This window comes from Microcebus murinus, chromosome 4 (genome assembly GCF_040939455.1).
Source record: "Microcebus murinus isolate Inina chromosome 4, M.murinus_Inina_mat1.0, whole genome shotgun sequence".
Classification (NCBI taxonomy): domain Eukaryota; kingdom Metazoa; phylum Chordata; class Mammalia; order Primates; family Cheirogaleidae; genus Microcebus; species Microcebus murinus.
In genome coordinates this window covers 59,600,538-59,627,672 of record NC_134107.1, presented here as the reverse complement: position 1 = coordinate 59,627,672, position 27,135 = coordinate 59,600,538, and the positions used below count along the sequence as shown (strand labels likewise).

The following is a 27,135-nucleotide window of genomic DNA, read 5'->3' as shown; positions in this document are numbered from 1 at the left end:
ACTATCTCCAACTTCATATAGAAAACTAAAGCTGTAAGTTACCCTCAAATTTCCACGTCCAGGCCCACCCATTTATCTGCACTTACACTCACCTTCTTTTATCCTAGTCTGTTATACTTAATTCAATCTCCTCTCTTTCCTCTAAGAATTGGTTCTTCAGTCAGTCCTTCTTTCTTCTACCTTCAACCTATATTTTTCAATTGCTTTCTTCAATTATTCTCATTTTTTAATGCAAAATTAAAAGGCCTTGCCTGTGAGATCTTCTAGCTACTACCCTTTTCACAGGTGCAGTATCCTCAAAAAGGGACCCTAGGCTGGGTGTGGTAGCTCATACCTATAATCCTAGCAATTTGAGAGGCCAAGGTGGGAGGATCGCTTGAGGCCAGGAGTTTGAGACTAGCCTGGACAACACAGTGATACCTCATCTCTATAAAAAATAAATTAAAGAAAAAATTGGCCGGGTGTGGTGGCTCACGCCTGTAATCCCAGCATTCTGGGAGGCCGAGGCAGGTGGATTGCTCGAGGTCAGGAATTCAAAACCAGCCTGAGCAAGAGCGAGACCTTGTCTCTACTATAAATAGAGATAAATTAATTGGCCAACTAATATATATAGAAAAAAGTTAGCCAGGCATTGTGGTGCATGCCTGTAGTCCCAGCTACTTGGGAGGCTGAGGCAGCAGGATTGCTTGAGACTAGGAGTTCGAGGTTGCTGTGAGCTAGGCTGACACCACGGCACCCACTCTAGCCTGGGCAACAAAGCGAGACTCTGTCTCAAAAAAAAAAGAAAGAAAGAAAGAAAGAAAGAAAAAATTAACTGGACATGTTGGCATGTACCTGTAGTCCTAGCTACTAGGGAGGCAGAGGCAGGAGGATAGCTTGAGCCCATGAGCTTGAGGCTGTGAGCTATGATCGGGCCACTGTATTCCTGCCTGGGCAAGAGATAGAGACTCTGCTCCGCCCACCCCACAAAAAAGAAGACTCTACATTTCAAACTTTATTTCTCATAGAAATAAAATATATCAATGGCATCTGAAGTGAACATAACTTTCTCACAGAATTTAGAAGGAAGGTTGATTTGTTTTTGGAATAGTACCACACTGGTTATAGTGTGCTCCGAATGGTTAGGAATGACAGAGGAGTGTCATTCAAAGAAAAACTTGACAGGACTTGGGAGCTGTCTGGATATGGCAGGGTGAAATAACTAGGTTTTTTCACTTCAATGCCTAGAAGAATGATAGTAACTTAAGAAATAAAAAAAAAATCAACAAAGAGAACCCATTTGACAACCAATGTGCCCAGCTTGGTTTTGTACTTTATTACTAAGTCAAGTAACTTAAGATGACAGCAAGATCTTTAAGCATAAATCTCCAGCAGACAACTGTTCAATCTCTGCTTGAACTTGAAGAAAGGTCAAGGCTAAAGCTATATATCTAGAAATTATCATCAGGAAGGTCCCAGTTGAAGCTGTAAAACTGCTTAAAATACAACAGCATAGGACTAAGGGACTGATTAATATTTATCAGCAATATTTCCATGAATAAGTCTCTGGGTTCCAAATGGAAAACCAATCTGAAGTCCTTTCCTTGGAATGAGATGATGTCCATATAGTCCAGACTGGTCAAGCACATTTGCAGACTGTGAGCACTGTGCAAGGAAGCTAGGCCAAGAGACAGTAGGAAGCTTTAAGGGTAGTAAATCTTTTCTTTTCTTTCTTTTTTTTTTTTTTGAGACAGAGTCTCACTCTGTTGCCCAGGCTACAGTGAGTGCCGTGGCATCAGCCTAGCTCACAGCAACCTCAAACTCCTGGACTCAAGCAATCCTCCTGCCTCAGCCTCCCGAGTAGCTGGGACTACAGGCATGTGTCACCATGCCCAGCTAATTTTTCTATATATATATTAGTTGGCCAATTAATTTCTTTGTTTTTATAGTAGAGACGGGGTCTCGCTCTTGCTCAGGCTGGTTTCGAACTCCTGACCTCGAGCAATCCGCCCGCCTCAGTCTCCCAGAGTGCTAGGATTACAGGTGTGAGCCACCGCGCCCGGCCTAAATCTTTTCTCTTTTAAGGGAAGGCATATAGATTCGTGGATATTACCTGGGGGATGACAGCTCAGCCAGGCCTCCCCTTCATCTTTCCTATGAAGAAAGACAACAGCCTAATTAGACACACCCAAAGTTAAATAGGTACAAGAGGAGAAAGAAGGTCATATAATCTCCATTTGGTTCTGGCATTTAGACATGACACAGTCAACTTCCCATCCAGACATAGATTATTCTAAGATAAACTTTATTTGTTGATGAAATATTTGTGGATTAATTATTTAATGAATCTGTTGGTTAAGTTAATGCTCAAATACTTCAATCAATAGGGAGTTCACTTTGAGAAATCAAGGTTATCTATATTTAGATATTCATCAGGATTATTATAAACCAGGCCTTGTGCTAGGCACTTTGCATATAGCATCATTAATCCAACCAAACAAGATACATTTTATTATTCCCATGTTAAAGATAAAAAAAACTGAAGCTCAGAAAGAAGTGACTTGCCCAAAATCATCTAGCTATGAAATTTCTAATTGAAACCTAAGACTGGTACAAAATAAGGTCTGTGTTCTTTCTAATACCTCACACTGACTTTTTATATGCTTTAGAATGCATCTCCCCAATCATCTAAATCCTGATCTCTTCACCCTAACACTTTTAGGGTATGATGGAAAGGGCCTCGGGTTTTAAGACAGAGAAATCAAGGTTGATAGCAACCCTGTAACACATGATCAGCTGCATGATTTGGGGCAAGTTATGTCCTCTGATTCTGATCCTGCATTCTCTCATACACAATTACTGTTCTTCCTTTATTACTTATCATATTCTGTGTTCATTGTTTCAATTTCAAAAACACTTATTAGTAATAACAGTTGCCATCTATGGCACTACTATACTCATTCTGATGCCTAGAGAAATAATTGGCATGATATATGATTAATATATCTTAGGACTGGTGCTGTGGCTCATGTCTGTAATCCTAGCATTTTGGGAGGCCCAGGAGGGACGTCACTTAAGGCCAGGAGTTTGAGACTAGCCTGGGCAACATAGCAAAACCCTATTTCTACAAAAAAAAAAAAAAAAAAAGTTGGGCATGGGGGCATGTGCCCATGATCCTAGGTGAGGCAGAACAACGCCAGACCCCCGGAGTTCAAGGCTGCAGTGAGCGACGATAATGACACTACCCAGCCTGGGTGACAAAGCAAGACCCTGTCTCAAAAAAAAAAATTAATTAATTTCAAATGAATGAATGGTTCGCTGTGTATTCCCAATTAAGATGTCAGCTTCTTGCAGAGCAGGAACCATCACTTATGTTTAGAGTACACATCTGAGCATCTACTATAGGGCCTGGGCATTATAAGTGTTACATTGTTTCCTGAACAGAATCGTCCAATATGCCTAATACAGCAGTAGGGGTCTAGGAGGACACAAAGATTCCATCACACACAGAAAGTGACGGTGAGTACTGGGACTTGCAAATAACTGATGACCAAGAAATATTTGCTAAATGACTACTTGGCCAAGAGTCTTCCTGCCTCCCAGTTTCCCTGTTTTTCTCCAACTGATTGATCCTAGTTCTGACACGGGAATTACACAGCCCTTGGCTTCCGGAGAGCTGTTCGGAGAAGGAAAAACAATGACCATATGGGTTTGAGGCTTCTTTTTCTAGATGCTGTACCCTCCACCTCCTCAAAAATTGATTAAATAACCCCTGTGGATATGCTGGATCAGGCATGGCTATTCTTAACTCAAAGGCAACATCCGCTACCCGCCTCCTGTGCCCCTGTTCCGGGCCTAGCTTCACCTGAGGGCTTGGGCCCAGTCGCTCTGAATCCTCAAAGGCGCCGCCATCTCCACCCCACCTCCGCCAGCCCGCCTCTTCCGTCCCTTCCCGGAAGTGGGTCTCCCAACAGCGGGCCTCGAGGACGGAGGGAGGGCTCTACACCCGGAAGCCACCAATGAAAATGTGCGATGGCTTCCCCCGCCCCTTGAGTGCGCGCGCTCCCCACGAGGGGCTGGTTCCTGGAAGGAAGCACGGAAGAGCACCTGCTGCCGTGGCGCCGTGCTGCTCGCGAAGCCGCCGCTGCCGCTCAGGAGAGGGCGTTCGGTTTGTCTTCTCCCACTGCCCTGTGAGCACCGCGTTCCGCGACCTTGCGCGGGGAGGCGTTGCAGGCACAACGGGATTGCGTTTGGCGGCTGCGTAGACGCATGCGTCAACTGGCCACCTGCATCTCTCTGCTTTCCCACTCTGTCCTTGCCTTCCTAGTCCGGGCTAGCCTGCGCAGTCCTGCCAACCGTCTAGCCTGCCCTGATTTCTGAGCAGGGGTGGTCCTCGTTTTACTTCAAGGGAGACTGAAGCCAGGAGGTGGTGGGAGAAGAGCACAGTAGCAATTACTGAGTCCTGTTGTAGCCCCAGCAGTTTTCATTTATTATATAAATCCTTATTCTAATTGTGCGAGTTAAATATCGGTGGGGAAGCTAAAATGAAAAAGATTACATGGGGGAAAAAAGCATGAAATATTTAAAAATATGTAAGTATAAGCAAATAAAATTAAGTATTACAATAAAAAAAGATTACATGGTAAGATGTAGGGCTGGGTTTCGAACCCAGATCTCTTGGCTTAGGATCCAAGGCGCTTTTCATTTCACCTGTCTTGCTCTAAAAGATTTGCTCCTGGCCTTTAAAGAGTTCATAGATATTTAGAAAGAGGAAACTATCATTTATTGAACTTTATCATCTCTATTTTTCAAGAGAAGGTTATAAAGTGACTTGCCCAAGGGCACCCAATTAGTATAAAAGTCCTTAATATGTCCTGCAAAGCCTTTCTATGATCAGACACTTATATCGCCAGTTTAATTTGTTGTCTTGTTCTCATATTCTGTTCTCCAGTCACTGAACTTTTTATTCTTTTTGTGTGTCAAATTCTCTCTCAACCCCCTGCTCTTCTGTTGGTCAGAAATATTCTTACAATCTCTGGCTAACTCCTATTTATCCTTCAAGTTTCAGCTTAGAAATCACTTTCTCTAGGAACCCTTCCCTACTTATTCCTGTTCTTGTCTGGATTAGGTATCCCTTCACTGTGTTCCCAGTCTTACCTATCTGTACACACTGTAGTATACTGCCCTGTTTCTCTGTTTTTAAATTTTTTTTCTTTTCTTTTCCTGCACCTCTCCCCCGCCCCCCCTTTCCCTGTTTAGATTGTAAACTCCAAGAAGGCAGGAACTGTGGCTGACTTGGTCTCCCCTGAGTCCTGTACTTGAGCATAGTGCCTGATGCATAATAGGTGCTCAACAATCATTTGTGGGCCAGGCGTGGTGGCTCACGCCTATAATCCTAGCTCTCTGGGAGGCCGAGGTGGGCAGATCGTTTGAGCTCAGGAGTTCGAAACCAACCTGAGCAAGAGTGAGACTCCGTCTCTACTATAAATAGAAAGAAATTAATTGGCCAACTAATATATATAGAAAAAATTAGCCGGGCATGGTGGCACATGCCTGTAGTCCCAGCTACTTAGGAGGCTGAGGCAGAGGGATCACTTGAGCCCAGGAGTTTGAGGTTGCTGTGAGCCAGGCTGATGCCACGGCACTCACTCTACCCTGGGTAACAAAGTGAGACTCTGTCTCAAAAAAAAACAAAAACAATCATTTGTGGAATGAATGAGAGACAAAGTAAAGGCATTAAGGAGTCCTTTTAGCTTCTTTACAGCCCAGCATGGTGAAATATGTGCAAAGGCTAAAGTCATTTTTCTTTAAACCTTAAGTTCCTTCTGTATGATACCTTCTACTGGTGCTCTGAAACAGATGATCTTAGGAAGACAGTCTAGGTAAACATACCTTACATTTTTGTATAGTTGTCAAAGTTACCTCATTTCATGAACTCATCTCTTTCCCTGGCCTCTGCATGCCCTACATTACAGACACACTGAACTGTTTCCATTCCTCCCATGTGTCAAAACCTAGCCTTATTTGGATACTTTTTCAAGTTTTAAACTTTGTTCTTCAAGCATAAGTCCAGTAGGAAAAATGAAGAAAGGTTAATTCTTTTGAGATATATCAGAGATGGCTTCTCCAGAAAGGTGACTTTTCACATAATTTATATTCCATTAGCAGAATCCATTCAGCTTATTGAGTGCTGTGTTAAGCATTCTCACATACTTTATCTCATTCAGTTCTGTTCAAACCATTATGCAGGCCCATCCTCTGCCAGGCCTTGCTAGAGGCACCAAGGTAGTAAATCAGGACAAGCATCTGTCCTCAACTTAGAGTCTCTGAGGGAAGACAGACACATAAACAGGCTATAATAGTACAGTTTGGTCAATGCTATTTATAACCCAGAAAACTTCTATATAATATCCCTGTTCTAACCTTGTCTCTGTTCATATTCTATAGATTCCCCAAGATGTCAACCTCAGTTCCTCAAGGCCATAATTGGACCCGACAGGTGAAGAAGGAAGATGAGGAAGAGGACCCACTGGATCAGCTCATCTCCCGCTCTGGCTGCGCTGCCTCCCACTTTGCAGTGCAGGAGTGCATGGCCCAGCACCAGGACTGGCGGCAGTGCCAGCCACAGGTGCAGGCCTTCAGGGATTGCATGAGTGAGCAGCAGGCAAGGCGGCGGGAGGAGCTGCAGAGGAGGAAAGAGCAAGCAAATGCCCACTGCTGAGACCCCAAACCACCTGTCCCCAGGAGATGGCCATGTAGAAACCAGCACCCAAAGACGCCATGGGAAGAAGAAATCCTAAATGATGGACATAATGGGCCAGAAGGACATAATGGGGATGGTCTTTGGAACTGGGGTTGCTGAGACCCAGACACCATGGGTTTGGATGGGACTGCCACAAAGAGCTGTTATATATTCATGATCAAATCCCACACATCCTTACCCATCTTGTTCCACTAATATTTGCCATCTAAAACAAAATGAGGTAAGGGATGTACCCATCTCAGTAATTGGGTGTGCCAAGCACTCAGTGTACTCAATTCAGGGACATTTTAATTTAGGAGTAAATTCACAATATAAAGATATATTGATTAGCAAATTAGATCTTTGTTTCTTCACTCATGGGTAAAACAACAGCAAGTATTTCTGAGCCATTGTGTTGGAAACTGACATGATAAATAATGTGATATGACCTCTGTCTTCATGTTGATTAGAGAAGAGTCTAGTTTGAGAGACAGTAGTAAAACAATACTGAAACAACTAGCTCCTAACAATAGTATGAGTGCTTTTATCTTTTATCATTTGTTCTGGGTGTTTCATTCAGTTTAATGGAAGGAAGCAAGCAAGCAAGAAAACTTTTTATTCAAATATTGAGTACCTTTTATATGCCACATTCTGTTGAATTAACAGATGCAGAGTCTGGCCTCAACCTGCTCCTACCCCAACAAACACAAAGTTGGCCTAACATTTTAAAAGTATATTTAACATTAAAATATAGATTTTCGGCCGGGCGCGGTGGCTCACGCCTGTAATCCTAGCTCTCTGGGAGGCCGAGGCGGGTGGATTGCTCAAGGTCAGGAGTTCAAAACCAGCCTGAGCAAGAGCGAGACCCCGTCTCTACTATAAATAGAAAGAAACTAATTGGCCAACTGATATATATATAAAAAAAAAAAAAAAAATTAGCCGGGCATGGTGGCGCATGCCTGTAGTCCCAGCTACTCGGGAGGCTGAGACGGAAGGATCGCTCGAGCCCAGGAGTTTGAGGTTGCTGTGAGCTAGGCCGACGCCACGGTACTCACACTAGCCTGGGCAACAAAGCGAGACTCTGTCTCAAAATAAAATAAAATAAAATAAAATAAAATATAGATTTTCAGCTTTTGAAAAACGAAGCTGTCAACATGGAGCTTTTATTCCCACTTGACAACAATTTGCTGAAGTTGAATAACAGTTCCTACTTTAAGAGGGTGTGTTTTCCCATTCATAATGTTTACCATCACTTCTCATTTTTCTTCACATTCTATTCCTGTGCACCCCTGTAAGGCATTTGGGAGTGGGAAGGGTTTGGGGGAGTGATCACTGTCATAGAAGTTGGAATGAAAAGGGGACATTCTCTCATCATTTTCAGTCAGAAACATTTTTTTTTAGACAAGGTCTCACTCTGTTGCTTGGGCTAGGGTGCACTGGCATCATTATAGTTCACTGCAACCTCAAACTCCTAACAAGTGATCCTCCTGCCTCAGCCTCCCAAGTACTGGAACTAAAGGTGCATGCTCATGCCTGGCTGATTTTTTTCTATTTTTTTTTTATAGTTTAATGTATTTTATTTATTTATTTTCTTTTTTTTTTTTAACCCTGATTCGTCAACTTCAAGTTTAATGTATTTTAATAGCAAACTTACAGGAACAGCACAGAAGACAGACAACATTAGAAACATGTACTTGCATGTAGGACAACTCAGAAAAGTGTAGTGAATGGATGGAATCTATTGTATGATAAAAATGCTACAAACACCATTTAGTTGCTGTCAATAAGAAATTTACTTATTTTAAAAAAATCCAAATGCTGGCACTGTCCAGAAAAAAAATTTTTTTTTTTTTGAGACAGAGTCTCACTTTGTTGCCCAGGCTAGAGTGAGTGCCATGGCGTCAGCCTAGCTCACAGCAACCTCAAACTCCTGGGCTCAAGTGATCCTCCTGCCTCAGCCTCTCAAGTAGCTGGGACTACAGGCATGCGCCACCATGCCCGGCTAAGTTTTTATATATATATATCAGTTGGCCAATTAATTTCTTTCTATTTATAGTAGAGAGATGGGGTCTCGCTCTTGCTCAGGCTGGTTTTGAACTCCTGACCTCAAGCAATCCGCCCGCCTTGGCCTCCCAGAGAGCTAGGATTACAGGCGTGAGCCACCGCGCCTGGCCCAGAAAAATTTAACAGCTTTATTTATAATGGTTATAAAGTTGAACTGCTGAAACTTGTTTACTGAAACATTTGACTTGCATTAATGCTTCAAATCCCGCATTTATATTAAAAGTGCACACACAAATGAAAATGGAAAAACTGCCAATACCTGATTTCTATCCCCTATTTTTCCACTCGAAATCATATACTTAGGTACTTTTTGATCCCATGGGGGAAAAAAAACTCTAACGTTCAGAACTACCAATAACAGGAAGAAGAGAATCTTTTTTTTTTTTGAGAATGAAATGTTTTCCCATCATAGTGGATTCTTAAGCATGTTCTCCACGTATGTGGCGTGTTAGCTGGATGTCTTTTGGCATAATTGTTAGACGTTTGGTATGGGTAGCACACAGATTGGTGTCTTCAAAAAAGCCAACCAGATAGGCCTCACTTGCCTCCTGCAAAGCACCAATAGCTGCGCTCTGGAAGCGCAGAAGTCCTGAGCAATTTCTCACACCAGACGCTGAAAAGGAAGTTTGTGAATCAGAAGATCAGTGGACTTCTGATAAGTTTAATTTCATGGAGTGCCACTGTACCAGGCCTGCAGCGATGAGGTTTCTTCACCCCTCCAGTAGAAGGCGCGCTCTTGCGTGTGGCTTTTGTAGCCAGTTGCTTTCTAGGTGCTTTACCACCGGTCGATTTGCGGGCAGTTTGCTTTGTACGAGCCATGCGTGGTATAAAGACCTCCTTACTTACCCCTCTTCTCCTTCGTCTGGAGCTTGGCGAGCAGCGGCCCTGGCGCTTGAGAGCCATGGTGGCACCGCGGCAGCTGCAAACACAAAATTTTCTTTCTATTTTTTTGTAGAGACAGGGTCTCACTCTTGTTCAGTTTGGTCTTGAACTCCTGGCCTCAAGCAATCCTCTTGCCTTAGCCTTCCAAAGTACTAGGATTAGAGGAGTAAGTCACTGCGCCAGGCCTAGAAACATTTTTAAATCTTTTTTTGTTGTTGTTGTTATACCTATTATCTTATTTTTTATTTTTTTTTTTATTTTATTTTATTTTTTTTTGAGACAGAGTCTCACTTGTTGCCCAGGTTAGAGTGAGTGCCGTGGCGTCAGCCTAGCTCACAGCAACCTCAAACTCCTGGGCTCAAGTGATCCTCCTGCCTCAGCCTCCCGAGTAGCTGGGACTACAGGCGTGCGCCACCATGCCCGGCTAATTTTTTCTATATATATTAGTTGGCCAATTAATTTCTTTCTATTTATAGTAGAGACGAGGTCTCGCTCTTGCTCAGGCTGGTTTCGAACTCCTGACCTTGAGCAATCCGCCCGTCTCGGCCTCCCAGAGAGCTAGGATTACAGGCGTGAGCCACCGCGCCCGGCCTATTTTTATTTTTTTGAGACAGAGTCTCACTTTGTTGCCCAGGCTAGAGTGAGTGCCATGGCGTCAGCCTAGCTCACAGCAACCTCAAACTCCTGGGCTCAAGCGATCCTCCTGCCTCAGCCTCCCAAGTAGCTGGGACTACAGGCATGCGCCACTATGCCTGGCTAATTTTTTCTATATATATTAGTGGGCCAATTAATTTCTTTCTATTTATAGTAGAGATGGGGTCTCGCTCTTGCTCAGGCTGGTTTCCAACTCCTGACCTTGAGCGATCTGACCGCCTAGGCCTCCCAGAGTGCTAGGATTACAGGCATGAGCCACCACACCCCTAGCCTTCTTTTTTAAGGTTTTTTTTTTTTTTTTTTGAGACAGAGTCTCACTTTGTTGCCCAGACTACAGTGAGTGCCATGGCGTCAGCCTTGCTCACAGCAACCTCAAACTCCTGGGCTCAAGAATCCTCCTGCCTCAACCTCCCGAGTAGCTAGGACTACAGGCATGCGCCACCATGCCTGGCTAATTTTTTGCATATATATTAGTTGGCCAATTAATTTCTTTCTATTTATAGTAGAGACAGGGTCTCGCTGTTGCTCAGGCTGGTCTCGAACTCCTGAACTCAAACGATCCGCCCACTTTGGCCTCCCAGAGAGCTAGGATTAAAGGCATGAGCCGCCGGGCCTGGCCCTTTTTTAAGTTTTTATTCACCACAATACTGGGTATTTTTTTCCCTATTTTTCCACTAATCCCTGTGTTGGTCAACAAACATTTTTTTGAGCACCTGTCTATTAGGCCCAAATCTGAAGTGTAGTAGGCCCTAAAATCTACTTTGAGCCTTTGTGCTGGTATTTGGGGAAGAGGGAAAGAAAAAAGAGAGAGGATATGAAGAGTTTAACCAACAAAATCCTCTTTCAGCCTTCAGGCTGAAGGAGATGACTAGGTAAGTACAGGAAGATGCATCTCTGTGGGTCCATGTGCTTATTGCTTGTGGGTCATCAGAGGGAGCCAGCAGTGTGCACTGGAGTTGTCGGCAACAGTCTCAAGAGTTGAGCCTTTAAAGATGAACATGACCTATTTGCAGACATGACCTATTTGTAACATATAACAGGATTACCATCCAGAATAAATAAAAAGTACCTAGAAGTCAGTAAAAGCACATAGCTTGATTGAAAAGTGAACAAATATGCCTCAAAATAGGAAAATGTAAATATGTTCTACATCACAGATAAACAGAGAAATGTGGGGTTTAAAAACAAAGTATTATTAGCTGATTCTATTGATAAAAATGAGAAGTATTTATAATGACCAATATTGGTAAGGATGAGGAGAAACAGGCACACTCTAAGGTATGAAAATGAACCAAGTAGTAGGAAAAAAAGAGAAAAAATATTTAAACAAAATTGTTAAAAAATTAATTAAAAAAAAGAAACAGGCACACTCATACTATTAAAGGGATCATAAATTAGTAAAGTTTTTGGAGGGTGGTTTGGTGGGATCTGTTAATATTTTCAGTATTCAAGCAGTAATTCCTCTTTCAGAAATCTTCTCAGAAATATACTTTTATAAGATATATATACTATTATGTTCATCGCAGTATTGTTTCCCTCTTATTAAAATAATTATGCAATTTTTTTCCAGTCACCCGAAAGCTTGAATGCAGCATTGTTTTTTTTTTTTTGAGACAGAGTCTCGCTTGTTGACCAGGCTAGAGTGAGTGCAGTGGCGTCAGCCTAGCTCACAGCAACCTCAAACTCCTGGGCTCAAGCAATCCTTCTGCTTCAGCCTCCCGAGTAGCTGGGACTACAGGCATGCGCCACCATGCCCGGTTAATTTTATATATTAGTTGGCCAATTAATTTCTCTTTTTTTTATAGTAGAGATGGGGTCTTGCTCTTGCTCAGGCTGGTTTCGAACTCCTGACCTCGAGCAACCCGCCCGCCTCAGCCTCCCAGAGTGCTAGGATTACAGGCGTGAGCCACCGCGCCCGGCTAGCATTGTTTATAATAATGAATAAAGGGTCATAATATAAATTTCCATCAATAAGGACTATATTTGCTTATATATTCAAATCTTTTATAATAGGAATGTATCTATGTATTAATTTGTATAATTAAAAAGAATACCAGCCTGGGCAACATAGGGAGACCCTGTCTCTACAAAAAAAAAATTTTTTTTAAAGTAGCCAGGCATGGTGGGTGGCATGCAACTGCAGTCCCAACTCCTTGGGAAGCTGAGGAAGGAGGATTGCTTAAGCCCAGGAATTCGAGGTTACAGTAAGCAATGATCTTGCCACTGCACTCCAGCCTGGGTGACAAAGCAAGATCGTGTCTCTAATAAAAATAAAAATAATAGGCCATGGGGGAGGATGGGTGATATACTAGCAGAGAGAAGTGTGAAAGGACATCCTTAGCAGGAGGAATGGTTTCCAAACCCAGTAAGTGAAGCAAGCAAGTTTTGCAGGACTCTGGCTCTAACAGGAGCCACCCACTAGGTAGGTCACAGAATGTATCTGATAAGACAAAGAGGGCTTTGTTGCCACCAAAGCCTGTTTCTTCAAATAAATGGGGATAATTCCTATTTATTTATTTATTTTTATTTTATTTTATTTTTTTTTATTTTGGAACACTGTTTAAGTCTATATAACGGCTTGTCTCACGGAAAGAGAACACCGGAATAGGTTAGACTTTCTTGCTATAGCAAGCTCAAATTGTGTCAGACAGTTTTGATCATCTGCCACAGAGTGTTGCTTGCAATAATTCCTATTTAATAGGCCTACTAAGAGAATTAAAAGAGAGAATGAAACATAAATAGCTAAAAATAAAAACTGTTACCATTTGTTGAACGATTATAAATAATATTACTGGGCATTTCACTCAGGCTATCCAGTTCCAGAGTGTTCTCAGTCCCTATGATGTGCTACCTTCAAATCCCACTTATGCCATTTACTGGCTGTATGACTTTGGGTGAGTTACGTAATACCTCAGGACCTGTTTTCTCTTCTGTAAAAATGCATATATAGTACCTTCTTCACAAGCTCAAAAACTAATAAATGTAGACCTTCCTCATAGGGTCATTGAAGAATGAGTTAAGGCTGGGCATGTAATCCCAGCATTTTGGGAAGGTGAGGCAGGAGGATCTTTTGAACCCAGGAAATCAACGTTACGGGGAGCTATGATCTGACCTCTGTACTCCAGCATGGGTGACTGAGTGAGACCCTGTCTCTCTGAAAAAAAAAAAAAGAATGAGTTAATATTGATAAAGAGCTTAGAAACAGTGTCTGGCACACTGGCACATAGTAAGCGGTCAGTGAACATTAGCTATTATCAACATCACTATTACTGTGTGCTGGTGACTGTCCTGAGTTCCATTCTCTAATCTAATCTTTCCAACACTGCATTCACTCTCATTACAGAGGAGGAAATAAAGGTCAGACTGGGGATCGGATGCCAAGTGTGTCTCAATCTAAAGCCCAGGCTGTCCCTCCTCTTTGCTCTTTTGCAAGTATCCAGTGCCTAGTACAGTGTTTAACACACAGTGAGTAACCACATTGACTATGTAAATATTACTTAGCCCTTTGCAAAAAGAAAATGAACCAATGCAAGTTTCCCACAGTGATCTAGATTGTGGTTTCCTTTAGTCAGTCAGCTCTGCAGCCATGGGGTTGGAATTTAAAGTGAGCCTGGCTCTATACAATCTACACCTACCTCTGGCAGCTTTGGGTTGCCTCTGCAGAGAGGCTTGATGTCAGGGATGAGTGGAGAGACTTCTTGGCAGGGTGCCTCTCTTGGCTTGGCTTAGGGAAGACTCATGGCTTAGATCTTGCCTGCAAGGTCCTTGGCTGAGTACTCGGCCTTGTGCTCAGTACAAAGGTGCACTGTAATGTGTTTTGCAAGATGAGTAAGAAGATACTCCTCCTCCCTCCCTCAGGTAAAGTGGCCAGACTAAGTCCTTGGGCTGCTGACTTTAGAAATCCAAAGAAAACTGAAAGGAGTCCAGATTGAAACCTTATACTTTCCTTGTGTAGAGAATGTTGGGGCTCCCTCCGCTACTCCAGCAAGGACTTAAAACAGGCAGAGGAAGTAGGAGGGATTCTTCCCTTCTCAGCCATTATCTTCTGAAGACTTCTCATTCTTTAGAGCCTGGGCATTCACTCTAAATAGTGAGCTGATTCTCTAAAATGAGCTGAAATGTCTGAGAATGAAAGTTATTCTAGGGGGATTATAATAGCCAAATGAATCATTTCAGATTCTTCAGCAAGACCAGGCATGTGAAGACAAAGATTACAAAGAGATCAAAGTACAAATGAAACAAACAGAAGACACACTGGCCACCTCTGTTTGCAGTGTCTGCCCAGCAGGTCTAGTTCTAACCATACCTAATGCATGCTCAGAAAGCTTTCCTTCCTTAAGTACAGTACAAACAGAGGGGACCTTAAGTATCCTAGATAGAGTGGACTAGGGGTCTCAGCATTGCTAGTGTCCAAATGGTCACAATAACCCAGATTTCATTTCTTTCTCTGTGACTAAAATGTACCCTTTCAGAATCCATAGCATGCCATTTCCAGGCTTCCATGCTGGAGGAATAAGGCATCCTCACCTAGAGGAAAGGGACTAAAACATGAATCTGCTGGTTAACTAGAAAAACTACCCATTTGACACAAGCATTTCGCTCTTCTTGAAAGTTAATGATCGGCCGGGTGCGGTGGCTCACGCCTGTAATCCTAGCTCTCTGGGAGGCTGAGGCGGGCGGATCGTTTGGGCTCAGGAGTTCGAAACCAGCCTGAGCAAGAGCGAGACCCCGTCTCTACTATTAATAGAAAGAAATTAATTGGCCAACTAATATATATATATATAATTAGCCAGGCATGGTGGTGCATGCCTGTAGTCCCAGCTACTCAGGAGGCTGAGGCAGGAGGATTGCTTGAGCCCAGGAGTTTGAGTTTGCTGTGAGCTAGGCTGACGCCACGGCACTCACTCTAGCCTGGGCAACAAAGTGAGACTCTGTCTCAAAAAAAAAAAAAAAGAAAAAAGAAAGTTAATGATCTACATAAAAATTCATTTCTAAAAACAAAATTCATTTCTAAAAATCTCAGTAATATGCACTGAACCAGGAATTGAGTGACCTATCACTGTCTTGAACTATCCCTGTCTCTGTCTCTGTCACTGGCTAACTAGGTGACCCTGGACAAGTCTCTTTCCCTCGGCCAGTTCACTCATCTGTAAGATGAAGACTAAAATAGTTTATCCCAAAGGTTATATTTTTTTAAAATTTAAATGTTTTAAAAGAATCTGAATTATTATGGGTATATAATGGTTGTATATCTTTATAGGGTATATGTGATATTTTGATGCAGGCATACAATGTGAATTAATCAAATCAGGGTAATTGGGATATCCATCACCTCAGGCATTTATCATTTCTTTGTGTTAGCAACATTCCAATTCTACTCTTTTAGTTATTTTAAAGTATACCCGAACTCATTGTTGATTATAGTCACTTTGTAGTGCTAGCAAATATTGTCCATTCTATCTAACTGTAATTTTGTACTCATTAAGCATCCCCACTTTATCCCCCTCTCCCTGCCACTGGGTAACCATCATTCTATTCTCTATCTTCATGAGACTGTTTTTAATATTTAGCTCCCACATATGAGTGAGAACATGTGAGATTTGTCTTTCTGTGCTTGGCTTATTTCACTTAACATAATGTTCTCCAGTTCTATCTATCCATGTTGTTGCAAATGAAAGGATTTCATTCTTTTTTGTGGCTATATACTATTCCATTGTATATATATACCACAATTTCTTTATCTGTTCATCTGTTGATGGACACTTAGGTTGATTCCAAATATTGACTATTGTGAATACTGCTGCAGTAAACATGGGAGTGCAGATATCTTTTTGATTTACTGAATTCCCCTCTTTTGGATATTATATATTCTAGTTATTAATCCTTTGTCAGATGGGCAGTTTACAGATATTTTCTCCCATTCTGTGGGTTGTCTCTTTACTTTGTTGTTTCCTTTGCTGTGCAGAAGCTTTTTAGCTTGATATGATCCCATTTGTTTAATTTTGCTTTGGTTGCCTATGCTTTGGGGGTATTACTCAAGATGTCCTTGCCCAGACCAATGTCCTCAAGTGTTTCTCCAATGTTTTCTCTCAGTAGTTTCATTATTTCAGGTCTTAGGTTTAAGGCTTTAATCCATTTTGATTTGATTTTTGTATATGGCAAGAGATTAGAGTTCTAGTTTCATTCTTCTGCATATAGATATCCAGTTTTCCCAGCACCATTTATTGAAGAGAATGTCCTTTCCCCATTGTATGTTCTTGGCACCTTTGTCAAAGATAAGTTCACTATAGATGTGTGGATTTATTTCTGGGTTCTCTATTCTGTTCCATTGGTCTCTGTGTCTGTTTGTATATCAGTACAATGGTGTTTTGGTTACTACAGCTCTGTACTATAAAGTACCTGACTGTACCTGACTATTGAAGTCTGGTAATGTGATTTTTCCAATTTTTTTCTTTTTGCTCAGGATGGCTTCCAAAGGTTATATATTGACACAGTCAGGACTAGAACTCATCTTTCCAAATCCATTGATACTCCCTCTTCTCTCCTGTTTATCCCTCATGCTTTCATGGCACTACTAGGAATAGTTTAACTCTAACTGGGGCACTCAAAATTAAAAGTATGCTGAAGGAATGAACTACTGACACATGTAACACAATGAATAAAACATTATGCTGAATGAAGTCAGATACAAAAGAGTACATACTATATTTCATTTATCTGTAGTACTAGATAGGTGAAACTAATGTATGGCAATAGAAATGAGATTAGTGGTTGCTTCTGAGGAAGAATGACTATAAAAAAATATGAGGGAACTTTCTGGGGTGACAGAAATGTTCTTTACCTTGATAGAAGTGTGGGTTTCATGAGTAGATGAATTTTCAAAACTGATCAAATATATACTTAAGATTGGTGTGTTTCACAATATATAAATTATACCTCAATGAAAAAATCTTTTTAGAAGGCATGCTGAAGAATTTTAGAAAAGAAGGAAATCTAATATTTATTGAGCACTTGCTAGCTCATTAAATACATTATTTCCATCTCAAACTCCTAAAAAGGGATTATCCCCATTTTACAGATCAGATATCTGAGGTTCAATGAGGTTAAAATAACTTTGCAGAGAGCTCAAAACAAATAAATGTAGAAGCTAGAAGCCAGGTTGTCTCAGGGATGGAGAGGAAGGTATTTTCAACCTAGAGCCAGGAGGCTAGCGTTCCATTTGATTACACTGCCATGTGATCCTAAGAACATCCATTTCCCTCTGGGCCTCACTCTAAGATAATCAAATGAAGCTTATAATTGTTTTGTAATCCTGAGGTTCTAGCAATCAGAATATCTCCAGTACCTCTTACCAGGATGCATTAAGAGCAATTCCATTTGTCTCAGGGAAAACTAATCATGAGCAACAAAAGCCCTCTGACTCTGGTGAGAGGATAAATCATCAACTAGGTCAGTGACACAAGAGCTCCAACATGACAGAATCCAGCTTCCTACTGTGTAAGAGAAATAAGCCTGACTCATCCCTCAATGATGTGATGGGAAGGGATGAACTGGGAATCAAGAGATCTGAATCCTGCTGCCTCAGCCAATGAGATGCCCTGTGGCCTTGGGCACTGCACCCATAGAGGGCATAGCCCATAACCTGCGCTTGCTAAAAGAGATAGTTAGGCTGGCTGGGTCTTAAGGTCCTTCAGTTCCAATATCTTGTCAATTTATAATATCCTGATTTCTGCTTCCACATATTGATAACAAGGAAAATTGAGCAACTGGAAAACACTGCTGTGTTTTCTAGATTCCTAAATGAGATCCATGTGACATTGCACATTGCCCATGTGATAAAGGGGCAATATATATGCAACTACTCAAATCTGCCATTGTAGTATTAAAGCAGCTATAGACAATATGTAAATGCATAGCATGGCTCTTATCCAATAAACCTTTATTTATTAAAACAGGGAGTGGGGTTTGGAACTGGATAGATGTGGCAGTTGCATCTATTTAGTACAACAAAGGTACTAAATGCCACTGAATTATTCACTTTAAAAATTCACTTTAATTTTGTGGTAAATTTCACCTCAATAAATTATTTTAAACAACCAAATAGGCAGTGGATGGGATTTGGTTCATGGGCAGTAGTTTGTTGACTCCTGACCAAAATCAACTTTTTTTTTTGAGACAGAGTCTCACTTTATTGCCCAGGTTAGAGTGAGTGCTGTAGCATCAGCCTAGCTCACAGCAACCTCAAACTCCTGGGCTCAAGCAATCCTACTGCCTCAGCCTCCCGAGTAGCTGGGACTACAGGCATGCGCTACCATGCCCGGCTAATTTTTTTTTCTATATATATTAGTTGGCCAATTAATTTCCTTCTATTTATAGTAGAGACGGGGTCTTGCTCTTGCTCAGGCTGGTTTCGAACTCCTGACCTTGAGCAATCCGCCCACCTTGGCCTCCCAGAGTGCTAGGATTACAGGCGTAAGCCACTGTGCCCAGCCCAAAATCAACTTTCAATTCTTTGCCTAAACTCATTCCAGGCAAACTTAATTAGTAGTTATGTAACTTGTACCTGAATACTTAGGATAAGTCACTACCCCACAAAGCAATTTATTTCACTTATGGACAGACTCCAGTTCTATCTGGAGAGTTTTTAATCCAAAGCCAAAATCTCTCTCTATGACTTCCACTCATAGAGCATTTACTTACATTATGATCCTCTGCTTTACTACAGGACTCCATGCCAGATTGCTTTAAAGGATGAATTTGCTCTAGGTGGAGAAAGACAGAAGGGTAACATGCTTCTGTGCTAAAGTACCAGGCAAAGAGAAAATAGAATCTCTTAACGATACTCCTCAAAATGGGCCAACTTCACACTCCCACACATACACATACACATTCTGCAGCACATTTTTATTAGATGATGGATAACTAGGATTAGTGGTAACAACTGGCAAGCACAGCCATGCCACAGAGGAGAGAAGGCATTCCTGGCTGTGGGAATAAGAATTTATGAAATCCAAGGGTCAAGGTCTCCTGCTTAACTCTGACTACGCAGGAAGGTCCTTCTTGGCACTCAATATGACCAGTGCTGTCATATTGCAGGTCTGTAATAGCTAGTTCAATTTGGCCAACAGTTCTTCCAGTTCTGGCCGAGCTTTGAATCTTCCCTTGAAGTCTTCTTCAGTGTGCTAGGGAGAAGAAAAAAAGTGGAAATTACTGAAGAACTTGTAGTTACCCAGATATGTGCAGCATCCAAAAAGGACTCATAAGCTAGCTCTGTAGAGAATGATTCAAGTCTCACTAACTTTTATTATCTACTATGTAGCAGCCTTGCATTAGGTACCAGGGACTCAAAGTTGAATCAGACATCCTCCATGCTTTCAGTGAACTTATAGTCTGGTGAGGGAAGACATATATATAAAGAATTAATACCAAAATGCTATAACAATCACAATAGAAGGATTTTAAGAGACAGAGATAGCACTCTGGGAGGCCAAGGCGGGCGGATTGCTCGAGGTCAGGAGTTCGAAACCAGCCTGAGCAAGAGCAAGACCCCGTCTCTACTATAAATAGAAGGAAATTAATTGGCCAACTAATATATATATATTATTTATTTATTTTTAATTATATATTTATTTCTTTTTAATATTTTATTTTTAAATATTTTTTTAATTATTTATTTACAGAAAAGAAATAGTACCTCCTAACCAACTAATATATATAGAAAAAATGAGCTGGGCATGGTGGCGCATGCCTGTAGTCCCAGCTACTTGGGAGGCTGAGGCAGTAGGATTGCTTGAGCCCAGGAGTTTGAGGTTGCTGTGAGCTAGGCTGACGCTACGGCACTTACTCTAGCCTGGGCAACAAAGCAAGACTCTGTCTCAAAAAAAAAATAATAGACAGAGAGAGACAGGCCAGGTACAGTGGCTCACGCCTATAATCCTGGCACTTTGGGAGGCTGAGGTGGGAGGATCACTTGAGGTCAGGGGTTTGAGACCAGCCTGAGCAAGAGTGAGACCCCAAATCTACAAAAAATTAAAAAATTATCTGGGTGTCGTGGATCATGCCTGTAGTCCCAGCTACCCAGGAAGCTGAGGCAGGAGGATCACTTGTGCCCAGGAGTTTGAGGTTGCAGCGAGCTACGATGATCCCATTGCACTCTAGCCAGGGCAACAGAGTGAGTGACTCTGTCTCAAAAAAAAAAAAAAAAAAAAAAAAAAGAAAGACAGAGAGAATGTCAAAATTGTTCATTTACAAATTTACAATAGGGAATAACACTCACAGAGACTGGAATATTTTAAGTCAGCATGACCAACACATTCTCTCCCTGCACATAGATCTATGTGAAACCCAAATAACAACCAGAAGAAGCTTGACAAGTATGGACACAGAACAAGAGAGGCTAGAAGAAGCATTAGCAGTCTAAGACGACCTGATGTATCTGTGTCACAAGAAGGATTATCTTGGCACCTGGACCTGAATACTTAGTATTTAGGCCAAGGTTCCTAATGTTTTGCAAGTCTTCCATGTCTGGCTAAACATCCTTCTGACTGGCATTCTTTACTGAATATATTCAGTCGGGCTATAGTCAAGCCTTGAAGTTCCAGGAAACTTCTCTCTAATGTACGTTTTCCTATTTGTGTTCTGATATATTACACTGTATATAATCTTAAACCATGTTCTTTCTGCCACACAACTGCCTGAAAAGAGAGAATTTGGGGTGTCATGGGGTTCACTCCTAACATCAGGATGCTTTGATGAAAGTGAGGTCTTATGGTCCACAAAGCATCATTCCTGATGCCTCAGAATAATGATCAGGGTGCCATCAGACTATATATCTTTCCTGATTATTACCTGGGCTAAATTATTCTCTGTTGTTTCTAAAATGAGGGAGTCCAGATGTTGTTATTCTTATTTTGAGCAAAAGTAGGCTACTACAAGGGCTTTTCCCAAACTAGTACATACCTCCCTTACTGACAATGTGACTCCTTCAGGAAGATTGCTTTGGATTATTTCCAAGAAAATCTCTGCAAATGTAGCACTCAAACCGCTGATCTGCAAAATGAAAGAAAATGCTTTAAAGGAGGGAGCTGAAATCTAGGCAATTGAGCAGACATGGCATGGGCTCAAATGCCAGCCTCTGGGTAGCTAGAGAGCCCTAAGGTGTAGGATTAACACCAAAAGCTGGTTTTTGAGCCTGGTCTCTATAGGATTTCTCTTGGCATCTGCCCAGGTGTTTTCTTCCTGAGATGGCTACTGCAAATATCTGCTCTTATAGGCAATGGACATCATAACTGGACCAAGAGGTTATCAAGTCCAGACTGAATTTCTGATTCAATACAGGTTTGCCCATATAGACCAGGACCTGAGTGGTATCAGGCCCTGTGCTAAGAATCCAGAGGTGAATCAGATGTGTGATGGAAGGGCAGGCAGGGGATTGTGAGAACACACAAGAGATATACCTATCCAACTCAAATCAGGGAAGGCCGAAGAAAGCTTCCAGAAAAGGTAACATCTGGGTAGAGTCTTAAAGAAAAACAAGAATAAACTGGGAAAATTCAATAGTAGTGTGGAGGGTTTTTAAGGCAGGGGAAATAGCATTCAGTAACATGTTGAGGCATAACAGTGTTAAGGAATTAAAACTAGCTCCATGCATGGCTGGAGTGAATGGGATTTAAAGCATTTTAAGCAGGAAAATGACATGATCACATTGGTATGGGGGTAAAGTGAAGTATATGGATCTGAAAGATTGTTAGGAGATAGAAGATACAGAATTTGGTGAATGAATGGATATAAAAGGACAAAGAGGGGTCACACATTAGGCTCAAAGGTGGAAAGAATTGTAGAAAAAGAGAGGGGAATCAGTCACTCTACAGTTAGCTTTGCATACAATGAGTGTAGGGAGGACACCTGTGGAACATCCAAGTGGAAAAGTCCTCCAGTAGACAAGGGGGTATCAGGTCTGAAGCTCACCCAACAGATCAGGACTATATGTGTGTGTGTGTGTATTATCAGTATATAATGATGGCCACTGAGGCCAGGAAAACGAATGAGATTGCACAGGGTGAAGGTATAATAAAAGGAGTAATGAAGGGGTCCAGAACTGAATCCTGGGGAAGAGCATCATTTAAGCGGCAGGCAAGAGGAAGAAAAGGGCTTGACAGAAGGAGAAAAAACGGACAGAGAGAAGCACTAGGAGAGGCAAATACATTTCAGGTTCTCCTTGAATGCCTACCTGAACCACTCGCTCATGAGTGGTAAGGACTGAGTCCAGGACCATTTTGTTGCCTTGGTCCGGCAGCCGCATCACCTCCATGGTTTTGGTTGGCATTGCATAACTGTAGAAAGGAAGAGTCAGTTATTGGGAGAGTTCACATAAGCCAGCAGCAGCACTTCAATCAGGGTAGTCCATCAGTACAGCCACTACTGCATGCAGTAGCTCCTAGAATAGGGAATGCTCACCTGCAATCAGGGACAAAGTACCCAGACCCCCTTTACCTCTTCCAGAAGTCTCTAAACTCCCTGGGTGAACAGACCATGTCTAATGCCTTTCTGCATCCATAATCATGCTTAATACAATATTATGAATAAAACCTGGTGATTAATACATATTTGCTGCTATTGAAGAATAGCCACTTCTAAAAAAAAATCAAGCTTATCACTAGGTATGCTTTAGAGACTAATCCTGGGTATTTCACCTGTTTTGAAGAAATAAGGCATGAAACTCAATTGTTCTAGAACAGGATCTCTCAACCACAGTGATACTGACATTTGGGACCAGATAATTATTTGTTGTGGGGGCCTATACATCTCTAGGCTCTACCCACTGGATGCCGAGAGTATCCCCCAAGTGGTCACAATCAAAATTATCTCCAGACATTATTGATTGTCCCAAGGGGTAACATCTTCTGTGTTGAGAAACACTGTTGTAGAGTCCATGCTTACTATAGCCAGCTTCAGCAAATCTATTATACATACTGCAGTGAAAAGAACTGAAATTGGTGTCAAGTGTTGGCCCGCCACTTATTAGCAATATTCACTTCTTCCTCTGGGCCTCAGTTTCTTCATGTATAAATAAAATTACAACTTGGCCTATATCAATAGACAATTGTAAGAATTGGGTGTGGTGATGAGACAGGACTAGATTAATGGCTACATAAAAATAGGGCATTAGTATTATGTTCATCTTATCAAAAAGTTCAGGAAACTAATGACAGTGGATTTTTCAATTTTCATGCCTCACAAAATTTCATCACATAGCAAGGGGCATGTCCCTCTGTACATGGACATCTACAAAAGGAAGTTTAGAGTAATAGAAAAATGGATTAGAGCCATGGCAGTCCTAGATTTAAATATTGGCTCTGCTACTTATTACCTATTTGAACTTAGACAAATTAATTCAGCTTTCTTAGTCTCAATTTCTTCAGCTATAAAATGAGAATAGTAAAACCTAATTCAACATAGCCAGACCCTATCTCTAAAAAAGTTTTTTTAAAAATCAGCCAGGGCCAGGCGTGGTGGCTCATGCCTATACTCCTAGCACTTGGAGAGGCCTAGGAAGGATTGCTTGAGGCCAGGAGTTTGAGACCAGCCTGGGCAATATAGAGATCCTGTCTCTACAAAAAATTTTAAAAAATCAGCCAGGCATGGTGGTGCACGCCTGTAGTCCCAGCTACTTGGGAGCCCAAGGTTTGTGAGCCCAGGAGTTCAAGGCTGCAGTGAGCAATGATCATGCCATAGCACTATAGCCTGGGTGACAGAACGAGACCCCATATCTTTAAAAACAAAAGAATAAATAAATTTTAAAAATATATACCTAATTCCTAGGATTTTGCAATGATTAAATGAGATAACATAAGTGATTTGCCTGGTATACTATGCCCACAAATTTCAGGTCCCTTGCCCTCCTAAATAGTCAGTAAATGCTGGGTATTACAAACTTTCATGTAGCCTCTATAAATAACATCCCCTCCCACTTTGTAGCACAATGTCTGATCTCCTCTTATTCTAATTCAAATATATCAATAACCTCTCAACATAAAAAAATTGGGGATACTATCATAGACTTCTTGTGGAAGATCAAATAAAATAGTTATGTTAAAGCTTTTGGAAAACTAAAAGCACTCTAAAATACTGTTCTGTTCTAGGCACTGTGGTGGGCAATATGAAGTCTATGCTTCAAGGAACTCACTACAAGTGTTTTAGAGAGGCAGGCGAGTACACAAACATCTGTACAACAATAAGACAAAGGCAATAATAGGTATGTGCAGAATATTATAGGGACAAGAAGGGCGGGGGGCTCAGAGAAAGAGTCATAGGTGAGGCAGTAATTTATCAAGATGTAAAGAATAAGTACAGATGTTTGCCTGGGGGGCATTCCAAGAAAGTACAGCAGTATATACAAAGGCAAGGAGGCATCAGAGGCCCTCAAAGAGAACCAACAGAAAACTAGACATTGTTTGATAAAGAAATACTGGGAACTCTGGTCATTTCAAAGTATAACAGGCCTTTGAGTGGTAAAAGTACAGGCTATTTTTCTTTAGTATCTACACTTTTCTGTGCTTTCCAAATTTTCTGCAATAAACACTGCTTGGATGATTGGACAGTAAAAACAGAAGGAGCGGGCCGGGCACGGTGGCTCACGCCTGTAATCCTAGCATTCTGGGAGGCCAAGGTGGGCAGATTGCTTAAGGTCAGGAGTTAGAAACCAACCTGAGCGAGACCCTATCTCTACTATAAATAGAAAGAAATTAATTGGCCAACTAATATATATATATAAAGAAAAACTTAGCCAGGCATGGTGGCGCATGCCTATAGTCCCAGCTACTTGGGAGGCTGAGGCAATAGGATTGCTGGAGCCCAGGAGTTTGAGGTTGTTGTGAGCTAGGCTGATGCCATGGCACTCACTCTAGCCTGGGCAACAAAGTGAGACTCGGTCTCAAGAAAAAAAAAAAGAAAGAACGAAATGAAAGAATAGGATTTCAACAGCCAACCTAACATGGCAAAATAGTGCTACCGTATTTGGGGAGTATTGCTTGGAAAGGGACACAAAGGAATTTGCTGAGGTGTTTGGGAACTCAGAACCTCTGAACTTCACTTTATATAAGTTATATCTCAATTTTTAAAAAATGGAAGTATATTTTTTAAAAGGAAAGAGTGGTCTCATAGCAAGTGATGCTGAGTGATGCTTTTACTATGTGCAGAGCACAGGGGCTGGCTCAATGCAGGCTTGGAAGTTGCTCCCAGAGGAGTAAGATTTCCATCTCCTCAGGCAGCTGCTCAGAAAGGGATGAAGACAAATTAAGTGAATGGCATGAGAAGCCTCTTTTTCTCCTCCCCTCCTGGGTGAGGAGCAGTGCAAACCATTTAAAGAACAAAAGCTGGCATGCTGCTGTCTAGCCCAATTTCATCTCAAGGTTACAGCCATCATCTCTACATGCCACCGCCACTCCCAGAGGAAAAATGGATCAAGATGAAATGAAAATCAGAAAAAAAAAATTTCATCTCTGAAAAGCTGGGCAGTGGGAGTGCCTAACAATAGTCTGAAAACCTCAATCAATGCAAAGAAGTGAGTTGCTAAAAACAAACAGCTCTTCATGCTCTGAGCTATTTGCAGCAAAGAGCCAGGAAAGAAGCAAAAAGCAGCACATCGTTCATTCTGCTGTTCTAGGAATCATGTCCATGTCTGCTAGGATTTGATCCAAATCAAAAAATATTTATTCAGTGCCTACTATGTGTCAGGCACTAGGCAAAGTCTTAGGGTTAAATCACTAATGAAGACAGAAAGAGTCCTTGCTTTACAGAGCTTAAAGTTTAATAGGAAAGACCAATAGTTAAAGTAATTACAAGATAAGTAACACATGTTATGAAAGAGAAGTTATATATCCATTACTTCTAAATATATAACGTCAGGACCTACCTTTTTTTTTTCCTTGAGACAGAGTCTTACTTTGTCACCCCAGCTAGAGTGAAGTGGCATCATCATAGCTCACTGGAATGTCCAACTCTTGGGGGCTCAAGTGATTCTCCTGCCTCAGCCTCCTGAGTAGCTGGGCTACAGGCATGCATCACCATGCCTGCCTAATTTTTTCTGTTTTTAGTAGTGGGGGGGGGTATCACTTTTGCTCAGGTTGGTCTTGAACTCCTGATCTCAAATGATCTCCTGCCTCAGCCTCCCAGAGTGCTAGTATTACAGGTGTGAGCCATCATGCCCAGCAAATAAGGACCTAACTTAATGAGGTTCCCTCAGTAAGAGAGAAGTAAAATTCAAGATGATGCCTAAGAAAAAACTAGGAGTTGTAGTTAGTTGAAGGGGGAAGAGTAGTCTAAACTGAGCATATGCAAAGGTGCTGAGGTAGAAAGTGGCAAAAACAAAGCCAGTGTAACTGGAGGTAGAGGGAGAGAAAATGTGAAGAAAGGCAAGCCACATGAAGAAATTTTATTTAGGCCCGATGCGGTGGCTCATGCTTGTAATCCTAGCACTCTGGGTAGGCCGAGGCGGGAGGACCGCTCAAGGTCAGGAGTTGGAAACAAGCCTGAGCAAGACCCCATCTCTACTAAAAATGGAAACAAATTAATTGACCAACTAAAAAGATATATAGAAAAAATTAGCCAGGCATGGTGGCGCATGCCTGTAGTCCCAGCTACTTGGGAGGCTGAGGCAGTAGGATTGCTTAAGCCCAGGAGTCTGAGGTTGCTGTGAGCTAGCCTGATGTCACGGCACTCACTTTAGCCTGGGCAACAGAGTGAGACTCTGTCTCAAAAAAAAAGAAATTTTATTTAGATCCTAAAGGAGTAGGAAGCCATTGAAAGATTTTAAG

The 27,135-nt window shown here is 41.7% G+C and overlaps 3 protein-coding genes, 1 non-coding gene and 1 pseudogene across 7 annotated transcripts in view; 1 reads left to right on the top strand and 4 right to left on the bottom strand.

Annotated features, from left to right (window-relative positions):
- PAAF1 (proteasomal ATPase associated factor 1) overlaps positions 1 to 3,927 on the bottom strand; it is a 37,771-nt gene extending 33,844 nt beyond the window's left edge. For 2 of the 3 annotated variants that reach the window (XM_076002305.1, XM_076002306.1), the window contains exons 1-2: positions 3,845 to 3,889; positions 2,093 to 2,133 (exon numbers count right to left, since the gene is read on the bottom strand). Coding sequence is in view for 1 of the 3 variants with exons in the window: in XM_012745107.3 (XP_012600561.1) it covers positions 2,093 to 2,133; positions 3,845 to 3,891 (88 nt within the window). In the remaining 2 variants the exon portion in view is untranslated. Of the gene's footprint in view, positions 1 to 2,092; positions 2,134 to 3,844 lie in introns of all 3 variants that reach the window. The other variant, XM_012745107.3, reaches the window with a different exon arrangement.
- Positions 3,928 to 3,963: 36 nt separating this feature from the next.
- On the top strand, positions 3,964 to 7,251 carry COA4 (cytochrome c oxidase assembly factor 4 homolog). 2 transcript variants are annotated; one of them, XM_012745112.3, is made up of 2 exons: positions 3,964 to 4,147; positions 6,427 to 7,251. In XM_012745112.3, the coding sequence occupies exons 1-2, from the start codon at positions 3,999 to 4,001 to the stop codon at positions 6,698 to 6,700; spliced, it is 423 nt and encodes a 140-aa protein (XP_012600566.2). In that variant the 5' UTR covers positions 3,964 to 3,998; the 3' UTR covers positions 6,701 to 7,251. The 2 variants fall into 2 exon arrangements, with proteins under 2 accessions (XP_012600566.2, XP_012600565.3); XM_012745111.3 differs by having other exon boundaries at positions 4,044 to 4,169.
- Positions 7,252 to 8,966: 1,715 nt separating this feature from the next.
- LOC105860281 (histone H3.3A-like) lies at positions 8,967 to 9,659 on the bottom strand (annotated as a pseudogene).
- Positions 9,660 to 12,876: 3,217 nt separating this feature from the next.
- On the bottom strand, positions 12,877 to 13,001 carry LOC142870820 (small nucleolar RNA SNORA28). The gene has a single exon (XR_012919150.1). It is a non-coding gene; the product is annotated as a small nucleolar RNA SNORA28 (small nucleolar RNA).
- Positions 13,002 to 19,208: 6,207 nt separating this feature from the next.
- The window catches only part of MRPL48 (mitochondrial ribosomal protein L48), a 51,049-nt gene continuing 43,122 nt past the window's right edge, over positions 19,209 to 27,135 (bottom strand). The window contains exons 6-8 of the mRNA XM_012745114.3: positions 22,551 to 22,653; positions 21,281 to 21,370; positions 19,209 to 19,503 (exon numbers count right to left, since the gene is read on the bottom strand). Of these exons, the coding sequence (XP_012600568.1) occupies positions 19,429 to 19,503; positions 21,281 to 21,370; positions 22,551 to 22,653 (268 nt within the window). The 3' untranslated portion in view covers positions 19,209 to 19,428. The remainder of the gene's footprint in view (positions 19,504 to 21,280; positions 21,371 to 22,550; positions 22,654 to 27,135) is intronic.